Here is a 22122-nt window from a genome sequence, read left to right as displayed (position 1 = left end):
TATGCCATTTTCTTGAGTTTACAGTTAAAATATGGCTTTTATGGAAAGCTAAAACTGCATATTTTTTTACCAGCAACTTGTCATCGTTTTGACTATACCATTCTTTACTCACGTACTGTGCCTGTATGGTATGTAAACTGTAAAAAGTTAGTAAAAGTTCTGTCCAAGTTATCCACTCTATTCCTGTGGAGTAGACTGATATGCATATTTAGAATCTATCTTGCTTAGCTTTTATTGTGACCATTTCCCAATGGACTCCCCAGATCATTTCTCAGAGGTATACCATCTTTCCCTGTCTTTATCACTCTTCCAGAGCTGTAAGTGCTTGTCATCAGGCTTCAGTCACCAAGGTTTGCAAAGCTGCAAACTAGTCTGCCATCCACTCCTGAACAAGGTTCCGTAGAAGAAAGTGACTGCACCAACAGAATGTCAGCTATAAGTTTCTACAGGCAACTGTTTGATCACAACTTCGGCTGCAAGGTTTTCACCTTTGGTTGTTTGAGTGTCCGGTCCTCCATTTTGACCACTGTTAATATTGACATCAAATTTCAATATGCTTTTAGTCATAATCTTTTGACTAAAATTCCATGTTTTAGTGTTAGTCGTATTTTAGTAGTCTGGATGTGACATGGTGAGTTTTTCCCCTCCCAACAAGGTAGCAGTGCTTAGCACTGTGTAAAATAACAGCCTCCCCAGACCATCCAGTTCTCTGTCCTTTGCACTCCCTCACTTCCATTTACTTCCCCATTTCCACTTGCAGGTAATCTCCCCATCCCCAAAGTATAATGCACCCTACCCTGTGCACTCCCTCACTCCAATTTACTTCCTCAGGGACAAGTGTAAGGACCCTCAATGAACACTTGAGAAAATAAGATTTTTTTTTTTTACTCATCATAAAATACTTATTAATAAGTTATGATCCTACATCCACATTTGATCCAGAGGAATAACTTTAACTAGAAATGTTAGTATCCAGTTATATTCTGTGTATCCAAGAAAGAATCCGGGCCTTTTTAAAGCAATCCACTGAGCTGGCCAGAACCAACTCTTGAGGGAGTCTATTCCACATTTTCACAGCTTTTACTGTGAAGAAACCTTTCCGTGTTTGGAGATTACATTTCTTTTTCCTCCAGACGTAAAGAGTGCCCCCTTGTCCTCTGTGATGACCTCAGGGTGAATAACTCTACACAGAGTTTACTATATGGACCACTGATGTATATATACATGTTGATCATATCCCCCCTTAATCTCCTCTTCTCAAGAGAGAATAAATTCAGTTCCTCTAATCTTTCCTCATAGCTGAGCTCCTCCATGCCTCTTATCAGTTTGGTTGCCCTTCTGTGTACTTTCTCCAGTTCCCCAATGTTCTTTTTGTGAATTGGTGCCCAAAACTGAACTGCATATTCCAGATGAGGTGATACTAATGATTTGTACCGGGGTAATATGATATCTCTCTCTGGAGTCTATACCTCTTTTAATACAACAGAGGATTTTGCTCGCTTTAGAAACCGCAGCTTGGCATTGCAAGCCATTATTAAGCTTGTGATCTACCAGAACTCCCAGATCCTTCTCCACCATTGACTCCCCCAGTTGTACCCCCCCTAGTATGTATGATGCATGCATATTCTTAGCCCCCAAGTGCAGAACCTTACATTTATCAACATTAAACCTCATTTGCCACATAGTTGCCCAATTAACAGTGCATTGAGGTTGGTTTGTAAGTTGGAGACATCCTGTAAGGACATTATTCCACTGCTCAGCTTGGTGTCATCTGCAAAGACTGAAATGGGATTTTTAATCCCAGACCCTATATCGTTTATAAATATATTAAAAAGTAAGGGTCCCAACACTGAACCTTCGGGTACACCACTGACACCCCTAGACCATTCAGACTATGAATCGTTAACCACTACTCTCTGAATACAAGCTTTTAGCCAGTTTTCTATCCATTTACATACAGATTTTTCCAAGCCTGTAGACTTTACCTTACACATTAGCCTTGTGTGGGGAACTATGTCAAACGCTTTAGCAAAATCCAAGTATACCATGACCACCACCACCCCTCTGTCCAAGTATACCACGTCCACCACCACCCCTCTGTCCAAGTATACCACGTCCACCACCACCCCTCTGTCCAAAGTTTTGCTCACCTCCTCATAAAAAGAAATCAGATTTGTTTGACAACTTCTGTCTTTCATTAATCCATGCTTTCTGTTGCTTAAAATATTTTTTCCAGCAAGAACTCATCTATGTGGTCTTTTCTTAAACTCTCCAGTATCGTCCCAACTATATTTATTTTTTTATTTCAGGTACTTATATAGCGCTGTCAATTTACGCATCGCTTGACATACAGTCATGGCCGAAATTGTTGGCACCCTTGATATTTTTCCTGAAAATCAAGTATTTCACACAAAAAAGGTATTGCATTAACACATGTTTTGCTATACACATGTTTATTCCCTTTGTATGTATTGGAACAAATATAAAACAGAGGCAGAAAAGCAAATATGACATAATGTCACACAAAACCCCAAAAATGGGCTGGACAAAAGTATTGGCACCCTTAACTTAATATTTGGTTGCACACCCTTTGGAAAACATAACTGAAATCAGTCGCTTCCTATAACCATCAATAAGCTTCTGACACCTCTCACCCGGAATTTTGGACCACTCTTCCTTTGCAAACAGCTCCAGGTCTCTCTTATTGGAAGGACACCTTTTCCCAACAGCAATTTTAAGATCTCTCCACAGGTGTTCAATGGGATTTAGATCTGGGCTCATTGCTGGCCACTTCAGAACTCTCCAGCGCTTCTTTGCCATCCATTTCTGAGTGCTTTTTGACGTATGTTTGGGGTCATTGTCCTGCTGGAAGACCCAGGATCTTGGACGCAAACCCAGCTTTCTGACACTGGGCCCTACAGTGCGACCCAAAATCCTTTGGTAATCCTCAGATTTCATGATGCCTTGCACACAGTCAAGGCACCCAGTGCCAGAGGCAGCAAAACAACCCCAAAACATCATTGAACCTCCACCATATTTTACCGTAGGTACTGTGTTTTGTTCTTTGTAGGCCTCATTCCGTTTTCGGTAAACAGTAGAATGATGTGCTTTACCGAAAAGCTCTATCTTGGTCTCATCTGTCCACAAGACGTTTTCCCAGAAGGCTTTTGGCTTACTCAAGTACATTTTGGCAAACTGTAGTCTTGCTTTTTTATGTCTCTGTGTCAGCAGTGGGGTCCTCCTGGGTCTCCTGCCATAGCGTTTCATTTCATTTAAATGTCGACGGATAGTTCGCGCTGACACTGATGCTCCCTGAGCCTGCAGGACAGCTTGAATGTCTTTGGAACATGTTTGGGGCTGCTTATCCACCATCCGGACTATTCTGCGTTGCAATCTTTCATCAATTTTCCTCATCCGTCCACGACCAGGGAGATTAGCTACAGTGCCATGGGTTGCAAACTTCTTGATAATGTTGCGCACTGTGGACAAAGGCAAATCTAGTTCTCTGGAGATGGACTTGTAACCTTGAGATTGTTGATATTTTGCCACAATTTTGGTTCTCAGGTCCTCAGACAGTTCTCGTCTCCTCTTTCTGTTGTCCATGCTTAGTGTGGCACAGACAGACACACAATGCAAAGGTTAAGTGAACGTCTCTCCTTTTTATCTGCTTTCAGGTGTGATTTCTATATTGCCCACACCTGTTACTTGCCCCAGGTGAGTTTACAGGAGCATCACATGCTTGTAACATTCTTATTTATCCGCAGTTGTGAAAGGGTGCCAATACTTTTGTCCAGCCCATTTTTGGAGGTTTGTGTGACATTATGTCGAATTTGCTTTCTTTCCTCCCTTTTTTTGTTTTGTCCCAATACACACAAAGGGAATAAACATGTGTATAGCAAAACATGTGTTAATGCAATACGTTTCGTGAGAAATACATGATTTCCTGGAGAAATATCAAGGGTGCCAACAATTTCGGCCATGACTGTATATATACTGAACATTCACATCAGTCCCTAACCCTCAAGGGGTGTACAATCTGAGGTCCCTAATTTACATTCATACATACACATATTAGGGCCAGTTTAGACAGGATCCAATTAATCTACCAGCATGTCTTTGGAGTGTGGGAGGAAACCGGAGCACCCAGAGGAAACCCACGCAAGCAGAGAACATGCAAACTCCATGCAGGAGGCGCCATGGTCAGGACAAGGCAGACGTGCTAACCACTAAGCCACTTTGCCGCCCATAGAAGTTAAACTAACAGGTCTATAATTACTTGGTAAAGATTATGACCCCTTTTTAAATATAGGCACCATATTGGCCTTACACCAATCCAGTGGTACTATGCCAGTCATTAAAGAGTCCCTAAAAATTAGAAACAATGGCTTTGAAATGACAGAGCTCAATTCTTTAGGGATCCGTGGGTGTATGCCATCCGGTCCAGGTACTTTATTCACCTGTATTCTGTTTAAATATTTCTAAATCATATCAGTTGTGAGCTAATGTGGATCATCTGTAGCTGTGTCAATACCATGCCCATTATAGACAAGAGCTCCCCCATGCTCCTTTGTATACACAGAGCTGAAGAAGGTATTTAATAAATGTGCCTTTTCTTTGTCCCCAGTCACACACAGATTATTTTGTAAAGGGCCTACATGCTTGGACCGGACCTTTTTACTATTAATGTATTTGATTATTTTTTTAGAGTTTGTCCTGCTATCTTTTGCAAACTGTCGTTCGTTTTCAATTTTTGCAGCCTTTATTTCCTTTTTGCATATTCTGTTACATTCTTTGTAAAGTTTAAACGATGATAGCGTTCCTTTCATTTTTATATTTAATAAAAGCTCTTTTCTTATTATTTATAGCTTTTTTAACTTTTTGGCCGTAAGCCACATATGTTTGATTTTTAGCCTTTCAAACTTGTTGCCCATGGGAATATATTTTGCAGTGTGTTCACATAGTCTTTTTGAAGAACTCCTATTTCTGTGTTTTGTTCATCGATGACAATATTCCCTCCCTGTCTATGTCTTGAAGAGCAGCTCTCAGCCTTGAAAAATCACCTCTCTTAAAGTTGAGCGTTTTTATTTTTCTCGTATGTGCTTGTTGTTTATGTCAAGGTCCTACCTTTTCCCAGAGGTTATTGTTACTCCATGTGCTGGCATCCATCTTGGATTTCTGCTGAGCATGATGGGAATCTTTTATGCCTTCAGGTCTCTGAGGCCCATCCCCCAGAGGGGTGTGGCTGAGTACATATAAGCCTGGGATCTGCACATGCTCTTTGCACTTGTGTCTTGTGTCTTTGTCTTGCTACAGCTCTGTGTATACGCTCGTGACTCTTCTGGTATTCTGACTCGGCTTGTGACTAAGACCATTCTCTGTGTTTTCCTTCGATCTGACCTTCCGTTGCTGAACCCGGCCCGTGACCTGTGATTCTCTGTCTAATGTTCTGTACCGTTTTGTCCTGTTGTTGTTGACCCAGCTTTCCTGACTACGCTATTGTCATTCTCACCAGCTACACGCCATTGGCGGCGGCCATTACCGCAGCCGGGGTGTCTCGGGGGCCGCGACCTGGTTCCTGGCTGCGTCAAGTCCATCCCCACCATCAGGGGCCCTGGTGAAGGGCAGCCTGGGACTTAGACTCCGCGCCCTGAGGGACTTCGGTCTGTTGGTGGTGGTTGTCGTCAGCCAGTGCGTTACCCTGCCACTAGGCCTACCTGTCCGTTCCACAGCCCTGCCCTGACACCCAGCCCTTGCAGCCGTTTCGATGTGTGCAAGGAGCGGAGTCTCCACCTCCTCATTAACACTGGGAGGCCTATAACAATCTCCAATGATTACCTTTGTAGTACGCACCCCTATGTGCATTTCCAGCCATAATGCTTCAGCCTCATCATACTTCACCTTTCGCTACTCTTCCTATTGTATTACTGCTTGCAAATGAGTGTCCAATTCTTCTGTAGCCATATACTCGCATGTAATGTATAGTGTGTAGGCGTGGCCTAACGTGTGCCCTGCACATGGGGGTACCTTTTGCAAGTGTGTGTGCTCATCAACGCCTGGAACCAGGCAAGGCCACATTCATCTGAAAGTCAATATTATGGCTGTACCCCGACTTATAGATGAGCCATATATCATAGGCAATAATTAAATGTACAGAGTCCCTCTGTAAATAAGCTGACCCATATTACTACACATTTTCCTGGTTCCATGTTTCATTTGGAATGGACACTGCTGAGTCTGTGCCCTCTCCAGCCATCCAGCTTACCTCTGTCACCTTACTCCCAGTGACAGAATGGGGTCCCAACATGCACATAGCATGGACTGGATGCATGCACTAAATTAACTACTTCTACCCTCCCATGCCTTGCGGCTAGGCTACGGAGTCTCCGTGCTGTGGGTTCAGTCCTAGACACTTTCGGAGGAACTGACCACTAGGTTGGGAGCTAAGAAACGGCCCCCTAGCTATCAGAGGACCTGTCACCACGTCAGGTAACATGCTTATTGACAAGCTGCCAACCTCTCTCCACCAGTTCTTGGTTATCCATGGCAATTGTACTTTTCCTCCACACCTTCTACCAAGGTAACCCTTTGTAGTGGCCTAGCATCTGTACCTGTGCTTTAAAGGCCCTGTTCTTTCCAAATGCGATAAACCATCATGCATCTCTTTAGCGTAACTTCAGACCAGACTTAACAAACTTTACTGGAATTTTGGTAATGGTATAGTATTAAGTGTCTCAATCCTTAACTATCTACGCTGTGACTGCCCAAGTGTACCTGAAAAGTTGCAAGCCCATACATTGTGCCATCTAATTCTGATAATTCACATGATGAACCAGCCCTACTCCAGCAATCCCGTGTCAGCTTTTTTCCCTGAGCCCTGCCTTCCTCCTATTTATATCTGGACTGGGAAAGCAGGCAGGACCCGAAAAGCCTGGGAAACCTGCATCCCATGCTTGACCCATTCCCAGCCTGGGCAGACTGTCTAGCTGGTTAACACACAACATACCCCTTGTAGGCACCTGCCTACAGGTGTCCTTTAATGAACATTGGAGAAAAGGATTTTATGGTGAGTGGAAAGGGGAACATTTGATATGCTTAGTCTGAATTCTGTTTGGTAAAAACATGGTCATGGCACTTAAAATATTCATATCGTGTGTTTTTTCTGCAGTTAAGTCCCCTACTCATGGCGGTACCTTAATAAATCTGAAAAGTATGGAATTCTTTCTTAAGTGTGTACTTATGTATGTATGCATTATATTATAGCCCACAAATGTGATCAAGACCTACATTTTTTTTCTTTGGGGTATCTGAGGCATCTTGGTTCATTTTGTAGTGGCAAATTATTATTATTATTATTATACAGGATTTATATAGCGCCAACAGTTTGCTCAGCGCTTTACAATATAAAGGGAGACAATACAGTTCAATACAAGAGGGATAGGAGGGCCCTGCTCCTTGGAATTTACAATCTAGGAGAAATGAGCAGGCTGAATGGATTCTGTCCAACATTCATGGGATCAAGAAATAACATTTGTATTTGTCATTGATTTTACTATTTTGAATTTGTTTTTGTTTTTTCCTTTTTTTGTAGATGGTGACCTAATAGAATAAGTTCTGCCTGTCTTTTCTTTGGACTGTTTTGGCTGCTGTTGTTCAAAAAGGTGGATAACCTGATGAGTTTTTTATTTTTCAGACTCTTCAGTTACGAATAAGTTCACAGATTGCACAGATTGGTGCCTGCAATGCAATCTGTCCCAGTACAGCACAGATTTTTTGGCACAGGACATGTAACGACAGACATCAGGTAAGTGTATTAGTGAATTCTGAGATATGACCAAATGAAAGTGCATATAAATCTATTTGTTATTGTTCCCCATTGTTGCCTACCATATTCTTTACCTTCCTTCTTTCCCTTTTCACTCTGTGATGGCTGCTTTCCTGAATTTCCTATGATTTATGTGGCCCAGATCTGCTTTCTTTCCCCAGCTGACAACAGTACCTTAACAAGACCACAGTTGTCACCCAGGGATGCTTATAAATGCCACAAATGTACAGATCAGCATGCTAACGCACATATGAATTGCATCAGTCTATGATTTGTATTGTGTGTGGGACAATTTTTTACCCGCCTTCTCTTTTTTATAGAAAATCCTAAGCTATGTACACATAAAGAACCAGGGAAGAAGGCTTGTTCTTGCAATATGTAACTTCCCAAGATCAGTAATGTGCAAGTACAGAACAGAGGAGAGGACACTGGGAAATGTAGTTTCTGAGAGTCTTGTGTTTGATTTTGAATGCACATGGGTGCAAGGAACTTGAAATCATGGAAATATCTACAGAGATAGGATTGCTAATTATTATATTTTATGTATTCAAAGACATTTAGCATAAAATGTTTGACATCCTTTGGGTTCTACTTCAAGCTCACCACATATGTTACAATCTGCACAATCTCCTTTAGATCCACCAAAAATGTAATGCAAGGGCCTATCTGAATGGATACAAATGGATTGGATAGTTTAGTTAGTTCCTAATATGCATAGTTTTTGTGAGCCTATAGGAGATTGTACAATCAGATTCTAACTTGCATGATGAGCTTTAGAAGTGTGAGATCTCTCTCAGTGTACACTTAAGGCCCCTATCCCCTGTCCGTTTTTTAGGCGGACTCGATCAACCATCCATTATCTTCTATGGTGCAGAGAATGTAAACAGACTTGTTCATTTACACCAACCTGCATCCAATCCAATCTGCTAAAGACAGACAGATAGGGATCCATTCCTGATCCATCTAGTGGATTGGATGGCAGTTGAGTATAAATGGACAGGTGGTCCGTTTACATCGAACCGCCCATAGAGGACAGTGGGCTGTGTCCATGTCCACTTTGCATAAGCAGAGTGGACAAGGACCAGCCATTCCCTTGCTCAGTGGGGATCAACAGCCACTGAAATGAATTGAAGCTCAAGCGCTAAATACGCCCAGCGGTAATACGCATTTAGGCACAGGTTTTTTTTTTCTGCCAAAACACTGCTGTTCCTGGACGTGCTGGCAGTTTGTTTTTTTTTTGTTTTTTTTTCTTCCTGCTTCTTAAGTCCTCTAAATGCCTATGGGGGAGATTTACTCAAATAAAAAGAGGAAAGCTCTACAAGTTGTCACTGGCACAGTTGTCTCCATTGGAAATGTCTTTCTGTTGCTGTTTCAGCGACAACTGTAATTGTGGATATCCCCCCACCCTCTGTCCCAAGACAGTGATCACCATGTCAAAAACAGGATGGATCTTGCCAGTCCTGGGGACAAAGACAACAATAAGTCTTCCATACTGGGTTCCCCTCTTCTCCAAAAAAAGTGTTTAAGCTATTTGTTGGGTTGGGCAAAATTGAAAAATTCCTAGAGCAGAGTTTCCCCAGGATTGAGGACTGGCTTGTACAAGCATACAGTAAGCTTTTTTCCTCTGTTGGCTTTTCTTGCCATATTATTCTGGCAATGCATGCCCAGGCCATGTAGCCTTCTCTATGATGGACTCAAGACAGCGGTGTTCAGAACCAGCCAATCCAGTAATCTTGCATTTTTTTTCAAGGTCAGACTCTGGGTCATGCAGAAAAAAAAGAATTTACAGTCGTGGATTTAGCTGGTGATGTAGACCACTGTACAGTGCCACAATTCACATTGGAGCCACTCAACAGTAGCTCTCTTCTGGGTCTAAATACAAAATGTCTCTTGTGTACTGCAGAACTGCAATGGCTATATATAAATAAGGCAATCACAGCTTGGATTTCTGCTTATAGCCATAATGTAGTGAATGTTCCCCACAGAGAACTTGACTGTGAAATTGCCACAAGGCATATCAAAGGGTGGTTGTGGAATTGTGGCAGGAGTACACAGTCTGGACAGAACTCTATTTCAGTTTGGTCTCTTCAGTTTCATTTTTCTACGTAGGATGCTGATATGTAGTGTTTTGGTAGAATAATTACAGTATATCTGATAAATTTGCTTAAATTGTTACTAAACCCACAACAGTACAATCAGTCTGTATATGCAGTAAAGCATGCTTCTTATACTCGCTGTGGAACCTAAGGGGTTAATCCTCCATATTGTGTAAAAAAGGATGTTTGGTCCTGTCTTCTCTGATCCTCCCCTTCTGCTGTCCCCAATCCATCTGCTGATAGAACAGAGCCTTGGGGGCAATCTGCACATGCTTAGTTTAGTGTGTATTGCTAGAGAGTTTTTTTTCTCCTTGGAAGAGTGCATGTGATCAGAACAGGGCCAATCGGTGCTGTCCAGACACAGGGTCAGGGTCTTGCAGCCTCATAGGACAGTCAGAGGAGAATGAAAACTCCTCCTACAAGCTTTAACCAGTGATCTGCTGGACACTGATAGCAGTCACAAGACCGCTCTAACTGCTGATGAGAAAAGGTATTTAGCAGTTTATATTTACTAAAATAATTGCATTTCTATGTACTGTGGGAGACTAGATATAGTGAATGCAGGGTTATGGGTTCAGTAACACTTTAACAGCTGTTGACATGAACAGGGAACAATCTAATCTTCTTCCAAAAGAAGCACATGTGAACATGCCTGTACCAAGACAGTGATGGTCTTATAACATGTATTGTGGCTCATTTTATCTCTGATTAGGCTTTTAGTGACCTTTACTTCTCAGGAACACGCTAAAGTAAACTGGTCATAAGAGAGGCTGCCATTGTTGACCTCTCCTTCTGAGGTTGTTCGTTCCAATACTGTCATGCTCGCTCTCTTGATCCAGTACTTTAAAGTGATACTAAAGGCTACAGTGTAGAAAGCTAGGTGCTAAGGAGGCACCCGTGCATGTGCGCTCCTGAGCTGTGCTGCCTGCATTAATAAATACACACTTCACCTTTAGGCCTCGTTTCTGCTCCCTCCTCACAGGAGTTTGACTGATGGCAGCAGGAGCCTATGGCTTCTGGTTAATGCTAGTCTGGATGAAAAAAGACCATCCAGTTCAATCATTAAAAAAAAATTTATAATCCTATACCCACAGCTGATCCAGAGGAAGGCAAAAAAAAACAGCAAAGCATGAATCAGTTTGCTCCTGCAGGGAAAAAACATTTTTTCCTGATCCCCAAAGAGGTGATCGGATATTTCCTGGATCAATTTTACCTATAAATGTTAGTAACCAGTTATATTCTGTGTATCTAAGAAACAATCCAGGCCTTTTTAAAGCAATCTGCAGCAGTCGCTGCAGATTTGTCGGCTGCACATCCATGATGCGAATCTCCCGCTCCACCACATCTCAAAGGTGCTCTATTGGATTGAGATCTGGAGGCCATTGGAGTGCAGTGGACTCATTGCCATGTTCAGGAAACCAGCTTGAGATGATTTGAGCTTTGTGACATGGTGCATTATCCTGCTAGAAGTAACCATCAGAAGATGGGTACCCTGGCACCTGGTGTGGTCTTCTACTGCTGTAGCCCATCTGCTTCAAGCTTCAAAGTGATGTGCGTTCAGAGATGGTATTCTGCATACCTTGGTTATAATAAGTGGTTATTTTGAGTTACTGTTGCCTTTCTATCACCTTGAACCTGTCTGCCCATTCTCCTCTGACATCAACAAGGCATTTTTGTCCACACAACTGCCACTCACTGGATATTTTCTCTTTTTCGGAATATTCTCTGTAAGTCCTAGAGATGGTTGTAAATGAAAATCCCAGTAGAGCAGCAGTTTTTGAAATACTCAGACCAACCTGTCTGACACCTACAACCATGCCACGTTCAAAGTCACTTAAATCCCCTTTTTTTCCGCGCATCCTGATACTCAGTTTGAACTTCAGAAAGTCGTTTTCACCATGTCTACTTGCCAAAATGCATTGAGTTGCTGCCATGTGATTGACTGATTAGCAGTTTGTGTTACCAAGCAATTGTACAGGTGTACCTAATAAAGTGGCCGATGAGTGTACATCCTTTTCCATCTTTATAATGTTCCATTACCTTGTTACGAAGTGCTTTTGACAGTTCTTTTTTTCTCCCCATGGTTCAGTATCTAGCCTGCTCAGTGCATCCACGTGAAAGCTAACAAACTTATTGACTATTTATACACAGACACTATTTAAAAAGCCACAGATGTGGGATATTAACCTTTTAATTGGCATTTTAACGTGTGTGGCACACCTTGTGTGCCTGTATCAAGGCCAAACATTTTAACATGTATGTAAACTTTTGATCATGGCCATTTGGGTGATTTATGTTATCATTATGATTTAACCAATAGCCGTCCGGCCGCTGTATATATAAACGGCCGGACGGTGGCAGTTCAGGGGCAGGTTGCCATTCATAAACGGCGCCTGCCATTATGGACTGTGTGTGCTCCCTGGGAGCGTGCAGCACCGCGATCCGGTGCCTGCTGTGTCCTCCAGACACAGTGGAACACTGATCGTCGTACGGGACCTCTATGCGAGGTCCCGATCATGTGATCACTGATTGGCCAATCAGTGATCACATGCAGAGTAGTAAGCAAGATGTCTTTTCTGACATCATTGCTTACTACGTGTGAAATCTGTGAATGATCACAGAGATCACATGGTACAAGGCTATTCACAGCAGCCTTGTACCATGTGATAAGCTGTGACCAATCACAGCTCACACAGTAGTTCTCAATGGCTGCAAGAATGCAGCCAGAGAGAAGGAGAAATGATTGCTTTTACAGCCTTTATGGGTGTAAAAGCAGTCAGTGTAAAAAAAAAAAAAAAAAAGTGTAAAAAAAAATAAAAAAAAAAATCTTCATCACCCCCCACAAGTACTACAGTGTCACTATGGTGACACTGTACTGATAGGATGACAGTATGTAGAAAAAAAAAACATAAATAATATAAAAATGTAAAAAAAAAATTAAAGAAATTATAATTTTTGGTTCTAAACTAATTTGGGTTATTTTTTTTTTGAACTAAAAAGATAACTGAATACATTTTGGCCAAGATTTATGATGAAATATTATTTATTTGCAAAATTTTATAAGAAACACACTTTTTTTCTAAATTTGTGGACATTTTCATTTATATAGCAAAACATATAAAAATCCCAGTGATGAATAAATACCACCAAAATAAAGCTTTATCTGTCTCAAAAAAATGCTAAAAAAGTCATATGGGTACAGTGTTGCATGACCGTGCAATTGTCATTCAAAGTGTGATAGCGCTGAAAGCTGAAAATTGGCCTGGACTGGAAGGGGGTAAAAGTGTCTGGACTGGAAGTTGTTAAAAAGGAGCCAAGCAACTACAGTGCTGTGAAAAAGTATTTGCCCCTTCCTGATTTTTTGTTTTTCTTTATCTTACATCACGGGACACAAAGCAGGCTATTCTTGACTATGTAAGTTATATGCCACCTATAGGTGAATGGACACTGGCCGACCAATCAGAGAGGAAGTCCTCCCCTATAGAACCCCTCCTACACAGGAAGTACTTCAGTTTTTTTGCCAGTGTCTGTAAGGTGGATGGTCATTGAAGTGTTGCATGTGCTCTTGGAGCATACCTGAAGGTTTTGCCTGTAATGCAGCCTTACGGCGCTGGACCCTGCATAATGGAACCCTGTGCAGTATAATAGTGACCAAGGCGCTTTCCGGCAGGGTGCTGTACAGGTCAAGGCTGTGGCCCCACATTATGGGGACCAAGTCCTTTTAAAGGTCTGCATGACAGCGTCCACCCTGATGGGTGAAGAATGGACTCCTGTTATGATTCAGAGTCCTGCAGCGGGAATAGTAAATTTACAATTGCAGTATTTCTGACTGTTTGGTCATTCTCCCAGTGGCCACTGAGGGCAGTTTGCTGTTTGGTCTGGCCAGACCGTGCTCTGTGTGTCTTCAGAGGATTATTGGACTGCAGTTTCTCCTCCAGCCACTAGAGCTCATGGGGGCGCTCTCTATAGCCTACACTTGTGCAGTGGTGGCAGTGACTAGATGGGCAGCCATTTTATCTTGTGTTTGTAGTTCCATGTAGATGGCAGTCTGTGAGGCTCCTCAGAGGTAGCAGAGACACGGAGCAGTCTATGGCTGGATGATGATGTTTGAGTATTTCCTTGGGGAGTTGAATGACCAGACAGGACATGATTTAACACTGCATTGACCTGCATAATCCTGGGGGGCTTGTACAACTGTTTCTTGATACACCCCTGCAGGGGTATTGGTGCACTTAAAGGAGTTGAGTTTCTAGTGTAGCTTGGATTTGATCTGCAGGAGTTTACATTTAAGCTGCACGGAAGCAGCATGGTGGCTGCATTCAGGCTGAGTTTGATACATATGGGCTTGCCTAGTTTGTAACCATGTGCAGTTAATTTTGACACAGTTCTTTGAAACAATACGCTTCTAGAAAGTGGGACAGTTACAGCATTGTATTACATTATTGCATGCATACCTGCATATTTTTTTTTTAACTGTATATACCATAAACTGCATTTGAACATGCATACTTAAAGCATAAATTACACTTGTGTGATCAAAAGGTTTATTTCCTTTTTTCCTACCAGGAGGCGAAATGGAATTGACCTTAAGTGCCATTTAGGATCAGATTTCGGCTCCATTTTTTCCCAGAGATCGTTGTTTTTCACTCCTTGATTTATATTTTGTGCAGGATGTAACACAGGTTACAGGCCAGGTTTCAGCGTTGGCTATTTTTTTCCAGAGACATCTCTCTCTCTAGTTTGTACCTTTTTGCAAGAAGTAATGCGTTTAGCTCCGCCTGCTAGGCTACCTTTATATCCTTGGGACTTGAACTTGGTCTTGGAGGTTTTGCAGAGACCACCATCTGAGCCCATTTGGGAGATTCCGCTAGTCCAGATTGTTTTGTTTCTAGGGGCAATCACTTCTGCAAGAAGGGTGTTGGCGCTGGCAGCTCTTTCTTGGTTTCAGGTTTTGCATCAGGATAAGGTGGTGTTGTTACTTTGACCGTCTTTTTTTTTTTACGAAAGGTGGTTTCTAGTTTTCATCTTAGAACATTGTTCTGCCTTCATTCTTTCCAGGGCCTCGGTCAGCAAGAGAGAGATCTTTGCATACTTTGCATATGATACGCGCTATAATGGTCTTCTAGAAATTGACGATACAGGTCAGGAAGTTGGATGCTCTTTTGGTGCTGCCTGATGGGCCCATGAGGGGACAGACTGCATCCAAGGCAACTATTTCACATTGGATCCGCCAGTTGATCATTCAAGCCTATGTTTTGAAGAGTAAAGTCCCACCCTTTTGGGTGAGAGCACAACTAGCAGGAGTGTTCAGACATCTTGGGTGATCCGCCATCAGGAGTCAGTTGCTCACATTTGCTAGGCCGCTACATGGGCTTCAGTTCACACTTTCACAAGGTTCTACCAGGTGGATGTGAGAGCCGCAGAGGACTCTGCCTTTGGCCACAGCGTCCTGAGAAAGGCTGAGTAGGTCTTGTGGGATTGTTGACAGTGGCTATCATGGTGTCACTCTTCCCTCAAAATGTCTTTGTTGCTTTGGTACATCACACATAGTCATGAATAGCCTGATCTGTGTCCCATGATGTACAATAAAGAAAATTGAATTTTTTCTACATACTTACCTGTAAAATCCATTTCTTGGAGTACATCACGGGACACTGAGGTCCCTCCCCTCTTTCTGGAATTTCATTTTTACAAAAACTGTAGTATTTCCTGTGGGGCTCTCTGACTGGTTGGCCAGTGTCCATTCACCTATAGGTGGCATATAACCCACATAGTCATGAGTAGCCTGCTCTATGTCCCATGATGTACTCCAAGAAATGGATCTTACAGGTAAGTATGTAGAAAAAAAAATCAAATTTATTGCATATTTGTCACATGTAAATTCTTCAGATCATCCAAACAAATTTCAATATTATACAAAGATCACCTGAATAAATACAATATGCAGTTTTTAAATGATTCCATTTATCAAGGGAAAAAGCTGTCCAAACCTGCCTGGCCCTATGTGGAAAAAGTACCCCCCCCCCCCCCAATGCTAAATCATGAATGAACTGTGATTAACCACATTTGTTGGAAAGCTGAGTTAAACTTGCCACACCCATGCCTGATTACTGCCAGACCTATTGAATCAAGAAATCACTTAAATAAAAGCTGTTTGACAAAGTGAAGCATACTAAAAGATTTGAAAAAGCAACACATCATGCTGTGATCTAAAGAAATTCAAGAACAGATGAGAAGCAAAGTTATTGACGTGTATCAGTCTGGAAAGCCATTTCGAAGCTTTGGGACTTCAGCGAACCACGGAGAGAGCCATTATCCTCAAATGAAGTAAAGTTGGAACAGTGGTGAACCTTCCCAGGAGTGGCCGAACTACCAAAATTACTCCAAGAGCACGACGACTCATCCCGGAGGTCATAAAAGATCACAGAACAACATCTAAAGGACTGCAGGCCCCATTTGCCTCAGTTAAAGTCAGTGTTCATGATTTAACAATAAGAACGACTGGGCAAAAGGCGAAAGCCACTGCTGACCAAAAATAACCCAAGGGCTCATCTCAGATATGCCAAAAAACATCTTGATTATCCCCAAGACTTTTGGGCAAATACTCTGTGGACTGATGAGACAAAAATTGAACTTTTTGGAAGGTGTGTATCCTGTTACATCTGACATAAAACTAACACATCATTTCATAAAAAGAACATTCTACCAACAGTCAAATATGGTGGTAGTGTGATGGCCTGATACCCAAGCTGCAGTCCCTTGGCACTTGTCGTGCAGCCTTTGGGGCCCCTGCAGACAGTCTCTATTTGCTCTACCTAGATGCTTGCTCAGGCCAGTGAGGGATAACTATTCTTTAGACTGGCTGCCATTTGGTGAATGGTTTGTTTAATTGTTTTCACTTTCTCACTTCTCTCTATGCTTTCCTCCCATTTCCTTGTTTTTTTTTTCTTATATTATTTTGTTATTGATCTGGCTGAGAGAAATATCAAATGTGGCAGAAGTAATTTTCAAGTGGGCTGTATGAAGCAGTTTTGGAAGTATTGATTGAAAAGGGGCTGTAATAGCACTGATCTCTCATGTCTCATGTAACGTGTCTCCAGCCCATGACTGCTGTCTTTGACCATCTGTTTTGGCATCCCTATAGTAGCACTGGGTGCACTGAATTTTATTTGTGGCTCTTTGGTGATGTCAGGGGTCTCCCTTGAGGCCCCTATATCATGAAAGTTGGCCCCACTGCTATAGGTGGCTCTGTCAGTCGCAGGTCATGATGGTGGAAGCCACTGATTTGAACTGCCTCTTTACCAGCAACTGACTTTCAGCAAATCTCTGTGTATATACACACAGTATATCTAAATTCTCAATCTGTGTGACACATTGGACATCCTAAAAGAAAACGTTCTCATAATTACTTATAATGGTGCATTGAAGCTCTGATATCACATGTGCTGCAGGTGCTCTCCGTTTTGTGTTGACCATGAACTTTGTTTAGGCTACCACTTCCCCATTCCTTATATGCATCTAGACATCTACATTTCCAGTGTATAGACTACAATCGTCCATTTAAATTTACCTGAGATTACCACTGAAGTCGGTGTCTGATTAATGAACGTTTCGCACCAGACCCTTACAAACCTGGCACTGGGGCGTTCCATTCAATTTTTTCCTTTCTTCTTCACAGTCCGAGTTGCCAGAGCTTTTATTTAACTCCGCTCTGGTACAAGACAAAGTATACAAAATGGCAGCAGATTCACAGCTGTGTTTATTATACAACACTAACTGAGATCCTGGTGGAAGTCTGGTTGTGGCATAATACCTCAATGATCCCCAGATGTTTTTCAAATGACACTTAATCAGCACAAGGTACATAAATAAAGAGAAAAATGTTTCATAAATCACTGTAGAAGTCAGCTGCAAAGCTTCAGTATTGAAGTTATTGTAGAGGAAATTCCAGTCCCCGTTGTTTATAAAATTATCCTATGTTAGTAATGTAAATTATCTCCAAAAGTGCAGGAGTGTAATGCAAAAGAGCCATTGAAGCGTGAAAATTCCCAGAATGCACAATACGCACAGGATGGCGCAGTCAGTGCCTGCCAATATTATGGCACTAGGAGGCCGTGCAGACAACCACATAGTGGACGATGACCTATATATCATGAGCTGCTGTTCTGAGAGCTCACCCGGTACCCACAAGGAGTGTTTTTATAGGGAAAGACTTGTTGGCAGCTGCCAGGGCACGGCATGCAAATGTGGAACAGTCTACCACTGAGGCAGCTATTCATTTTCATGGACGTTCTTCCATATTTAAACCACAGACCATAAAGAGACCTGGCAGTGGGGCTCAGAGGAAAGATAAAGATTTTCTGGTTTGCAGATTTCATACCTTGTAGATATCTACAGATTAAATAAAGCGATAGTTAAATCTGGTATTTTGCTTGCAAGTTCATTAGAGTACATGTGGTAGAGAATCAGGCAATACACGCATTATTTGCATAGGTGATAATCTGTTAAAGTTGAATGAAACTTTTTGTATTGCATACTTAACCCGGCCATAGACGACTCGAATCTTGGCTGGTTCGCCCGGGACCAGCTGAGATTCAAATCATGTATGGCAGGCTGAATGATTGATCAAAGTGGGTACAGCCAGCCTGTCGGATTTTACATGCGATTATTGCTAGTGGCTATTGTAGCTGCTAGCAATAATTACGGTGTTCTCTGTGTTCTGGAAAGGATAGCTTCCCCCCGCAAGGAGAACACAATGGCTTTGCAGGGGGATTCAGTGCTGATGGGGCATTCAAGCAATTTTCTTTCCTGCAACCCGTGGATGTAGAAAAGAAAATTGCTCCATCTATGGCTGGCTTTACATTGGTCCAGTTTTGCACAAGTAAGTATCACAAACAGATACAAATTTCCCAGCACACTTACCAGCTAGCCTGCAAAAAAAACAAAACAACAAATTGACCCAGTCTAACAATTCACTTGAAAAGCAGAGGGTTTAGTTGCACACATTTGCAAATATATGTGGAAGCCACAGTGCCCACGTCAAGGATTCTCTGTATACTATGGTTCTAACTCAATATTTTTCAGATTCTCCAAGTTGGAGCACATATAGTAGTGGATACATTTAAGAGCAGGTTTGACTGGAGGGAGCCCACTCCTTGAAACACAGGGAAACATTGGACATCCAGCAAGAGCACAGTGGCAGTTGAAGGCATCCAATGTGTCTCCAGGCCAATGCAAGTATGGATATATCATACCTGAGGGGCAGCTGGGGAAGCTAGAAATCACTGTAGTCGGTGCTGCTGGATCTTTTGTGTCCCTCTTAGATTCTTTGTTAGCGGTTTCCCCTTTGCACACTAACAACATGGGGGCACTCCCTCGGCACTGCCATCATTCATTGTACTTCCTGTATATTTTGGAAAGAATACAAGGTATTCTCTGAATGGAGGTGGAGAAGAGCGGCAGTGATGTCACAATTTCCATCTTGTCCAATTGTAGAGCACTTGTATTCATTGAACAAAATACAAGGCATTCTGTGAATGGAGCCAGTGCTGGGCAAGCAACCCTCTGTGGTCAGTGTGCAGCGGGGCAGCCACCTGTGCAGAATCTGAGTGGGCCACAAAAGATTGTGGCCATCACTGTAATAGTAGGCTACTACAGAGATTTCCAGCTTCCTCCAATGGCCCATTAGGTTTGGGATATACATACTTACATTATACCTTATACATACAGTGGGGCAAAAAAGTATTTAGTCAGCCACCAATTGTGCAAGTTCTCCCACTTAAAAAGATGAGAGAGGCCTGTAATTGGCATCATAGGTTGACCTCAACTATGAGAGACAAAATGAGAAAAATCCAGACAATCACATTGGCTGATTTGGAAAGAATTTATTTGCAAATTATGGTGGAAAATAAGTATTTGGTCAATATCAAAAGTTCATCTCAATACTTTGTTATATATCCTTTGGCAATGACAGAGGTCAAACGTTTCCTGTAAGTCTTCACAAGGTTGGCACACACTGTTGCTGGTATGTCGGCCTATCCTCCATGCAGATCTCCTCTAGAGCAGTGATGTTTTGGGGCTGTCGCTGGGCAACACGGACTTTCAACTCCCTCCAAAGGTTTTCTATGGGGTTGAGATCTGGAGACTGGCTAGGCCACTCCAGGACCTTGAAATGCTTCTTACGAAGCCACTCCTTCGTTGCCCGGGCGGTATGTTTGGGATTATTGTCAGCCACGTTTCATCTTCAATGCCCTTGCTGATGGAAGGAGATTTGCACTCAAAATCTCACGATACATGGCCCCATTCATTCTGTCCTGTACATGGATCAGTCGTTCTGGTTCCTTTGTGGAGAAACAGCCCCAAAGCATGACGTTGCCACCCCCATGCTTCACAGTAGGTATGGTGTTCTTTGGATGCAACTCAGCATTCTCTCTCCTCCAAACCCGACGAGTTGTGTTTCTACCAAACAGTTCTATTTTGGTTTCATCTGACCATATGACATTCTCCAAATCCTCTTCTGGATCATCCAAATGCTCTCTAGCAAGCTTCAGACGGGCCCGGACATGTACTGGCTTAAGCAGGGGGACACGTCTTGCACTGCAGGATCTGAGTCCCTGGCGGCGTAGTGTGTTACTGATGGTAGCCTTTGTTATGTTGGTCCCAGCTCTCTGCAGGTCATTCACTAGGTCCACCCATGTGGCCCTGGGATTTTTGCTCACCGTTCTTGTGATCATTTTGACCCCACGGGGGGAGATCTTGCGTGGAGCCCCAGATCGAGGGAGATTATCAGTGGTCTTGTATGTCTTCCATTTTCTAATTATTGCTCCCACAGTTGATTTGTTCACACCAAGCTGCTTCCCTATTGCAGATTCAGTCTTCCCAGCCTGGTGCAGGTCTACAATTTTGTTTCTGGTGTCCTTCGACAGCTCTTTGGTCTTCTGACAACCCCAGTGACACCAATACAGTGATCAGTGCAATAAAAAGCACTAACACTGTACTAATGGCACTGGGCAGGAAGGGGTTAACATGTGGGTGATCAAAGGGTTAACTATGTGCTGTTTCACTAGGTGGGCTGTGTCTGTGTTTCACTGTAAGCACACTGCTTTATATGGCTCTGCTATGTGGAGGAGATGGGGTATGCTTCCCTGAATAAGTGGGTTTTCAAAGATCGCCAAGAGGCAGACAGGGTGGGGGATGACCGGACATGCTGCGTTAGGGAGTTCCAGAAGGTGAAGAAGTCCTGGAGGCGGGCATTTCTGGATATGACAAGGGAGTTGGAGAGCAAGGGTTTGGATGGTACCTGTGGATGAGGTTGGTGATGTAGCTAGGGGCAGTGTTGTGGATGGCTTTGTACGTTGTGGTTAGTATATTGAATTTTATACGTTGGGCTAGTGGAAGCCAGTGAAGGGATTGGCAGAGAAGGGCAGCAGATGCTGATCGATTGATAAGGTGTATAAGTCTAGTAGCAGCATTCATAATAGACTGAAGGGGGGATAGCCTGTGTAACGGTAGACCAGTGAGGAGGGAGTTGCAGTAATCAATACGGGATATAACCAAGGCGTAGATAAGTTGTTTTGTGGTGTCGTTAGCCAGGAAGGGTCAAATTCTGGAAATTTTGCGGAGGTCGAGGCTGCAGGATTTAGCCAGTGATTGGATGTGGGGCCTGAAGGACAGGTCAGAGTTTAGGATTACGCCTAGCACCCTGGCATGTGGAGAGGGACCAGTGGTTAGGCTGTTGATCTTAATGGTAAAGTCATAAGTGGGGGATTGGGGAGGAGGAAATATTACAAAGCTCGGTTATAGAAAGATTGAGTTTGAGGAAGTGGTGTGACAAACATACTGCTAGGTCGCTCAGTAGATTTGTGATGTATAAGATCGAGGGGGTGAGCTGGGGAGTGCAGAGATACATCTGGGTGTCATCAGTGAAGAGGTGGTATTGGAAGCCATGAGAGGTTATCAATTTTCCCCAGAGAGGAGGTGTAGAGAGAGAAAAGGAGGGGTCCAAGGACAGAGTCTTGGGGTACCCCAACAGGAAGAGGAATGGAGGAGTTGGTATTGTTTGTGATGCTGAAAGTGCACTGAGAAAGGAAAGAGCAGAGTCACAGAGGCCAAGGGAGTGGAGTTTACTGAGGAGGAGCGGGTGGTCAACTGTGTCAAAGGCAGCGGAAAGGTCTAAGAGTAGGAGTATGGAGTAATGGCCATTGG

General features: G+C 42.8%; 1 protein-coding gene across 1 annotated transcript in view; it reads left to right on the top strand.

The window, feature by feature from the left end:
- UQCC1 (ubiquinol-cytochrome c reductase complex assembly factor 1) overlaps window positions 1-22122 on the top strand; it is a 210568-nt gene that overhangs the window by 27018 nt on the left and 161428 nt on the right. Inside the window, exon 2 of the mRNA XM_089690642.1 lies at window positions 7691-7801. Coding sequence (XP_089546768.1) covers window positions 7691-7801 — 111 coding nt within the window. The remainder of the gene's footprint in view (window positions 1-7690; window positions 7802-22122) is intronic.

This window comes from Staurois parvus, unplaced genomic scaffold (assembly GCF_062004578.1).
Source record: "Staurois parvus isolate SC_StPar_1 unplaced genomic scaffold, SC_StPar_1.0 ptg000538l, whole genome shotgun sequence".
Classification (NCBI taxonomy): Eukaryota; Metazoa; Chordata; class Amphibia; order Anura; family Ranidae; genus Staurois; species Staurois parvus.
Note: the sequence above shows the minus strand (reverse complement) of the source record. Positions and strands in the feature narration are given on the sequence as shown.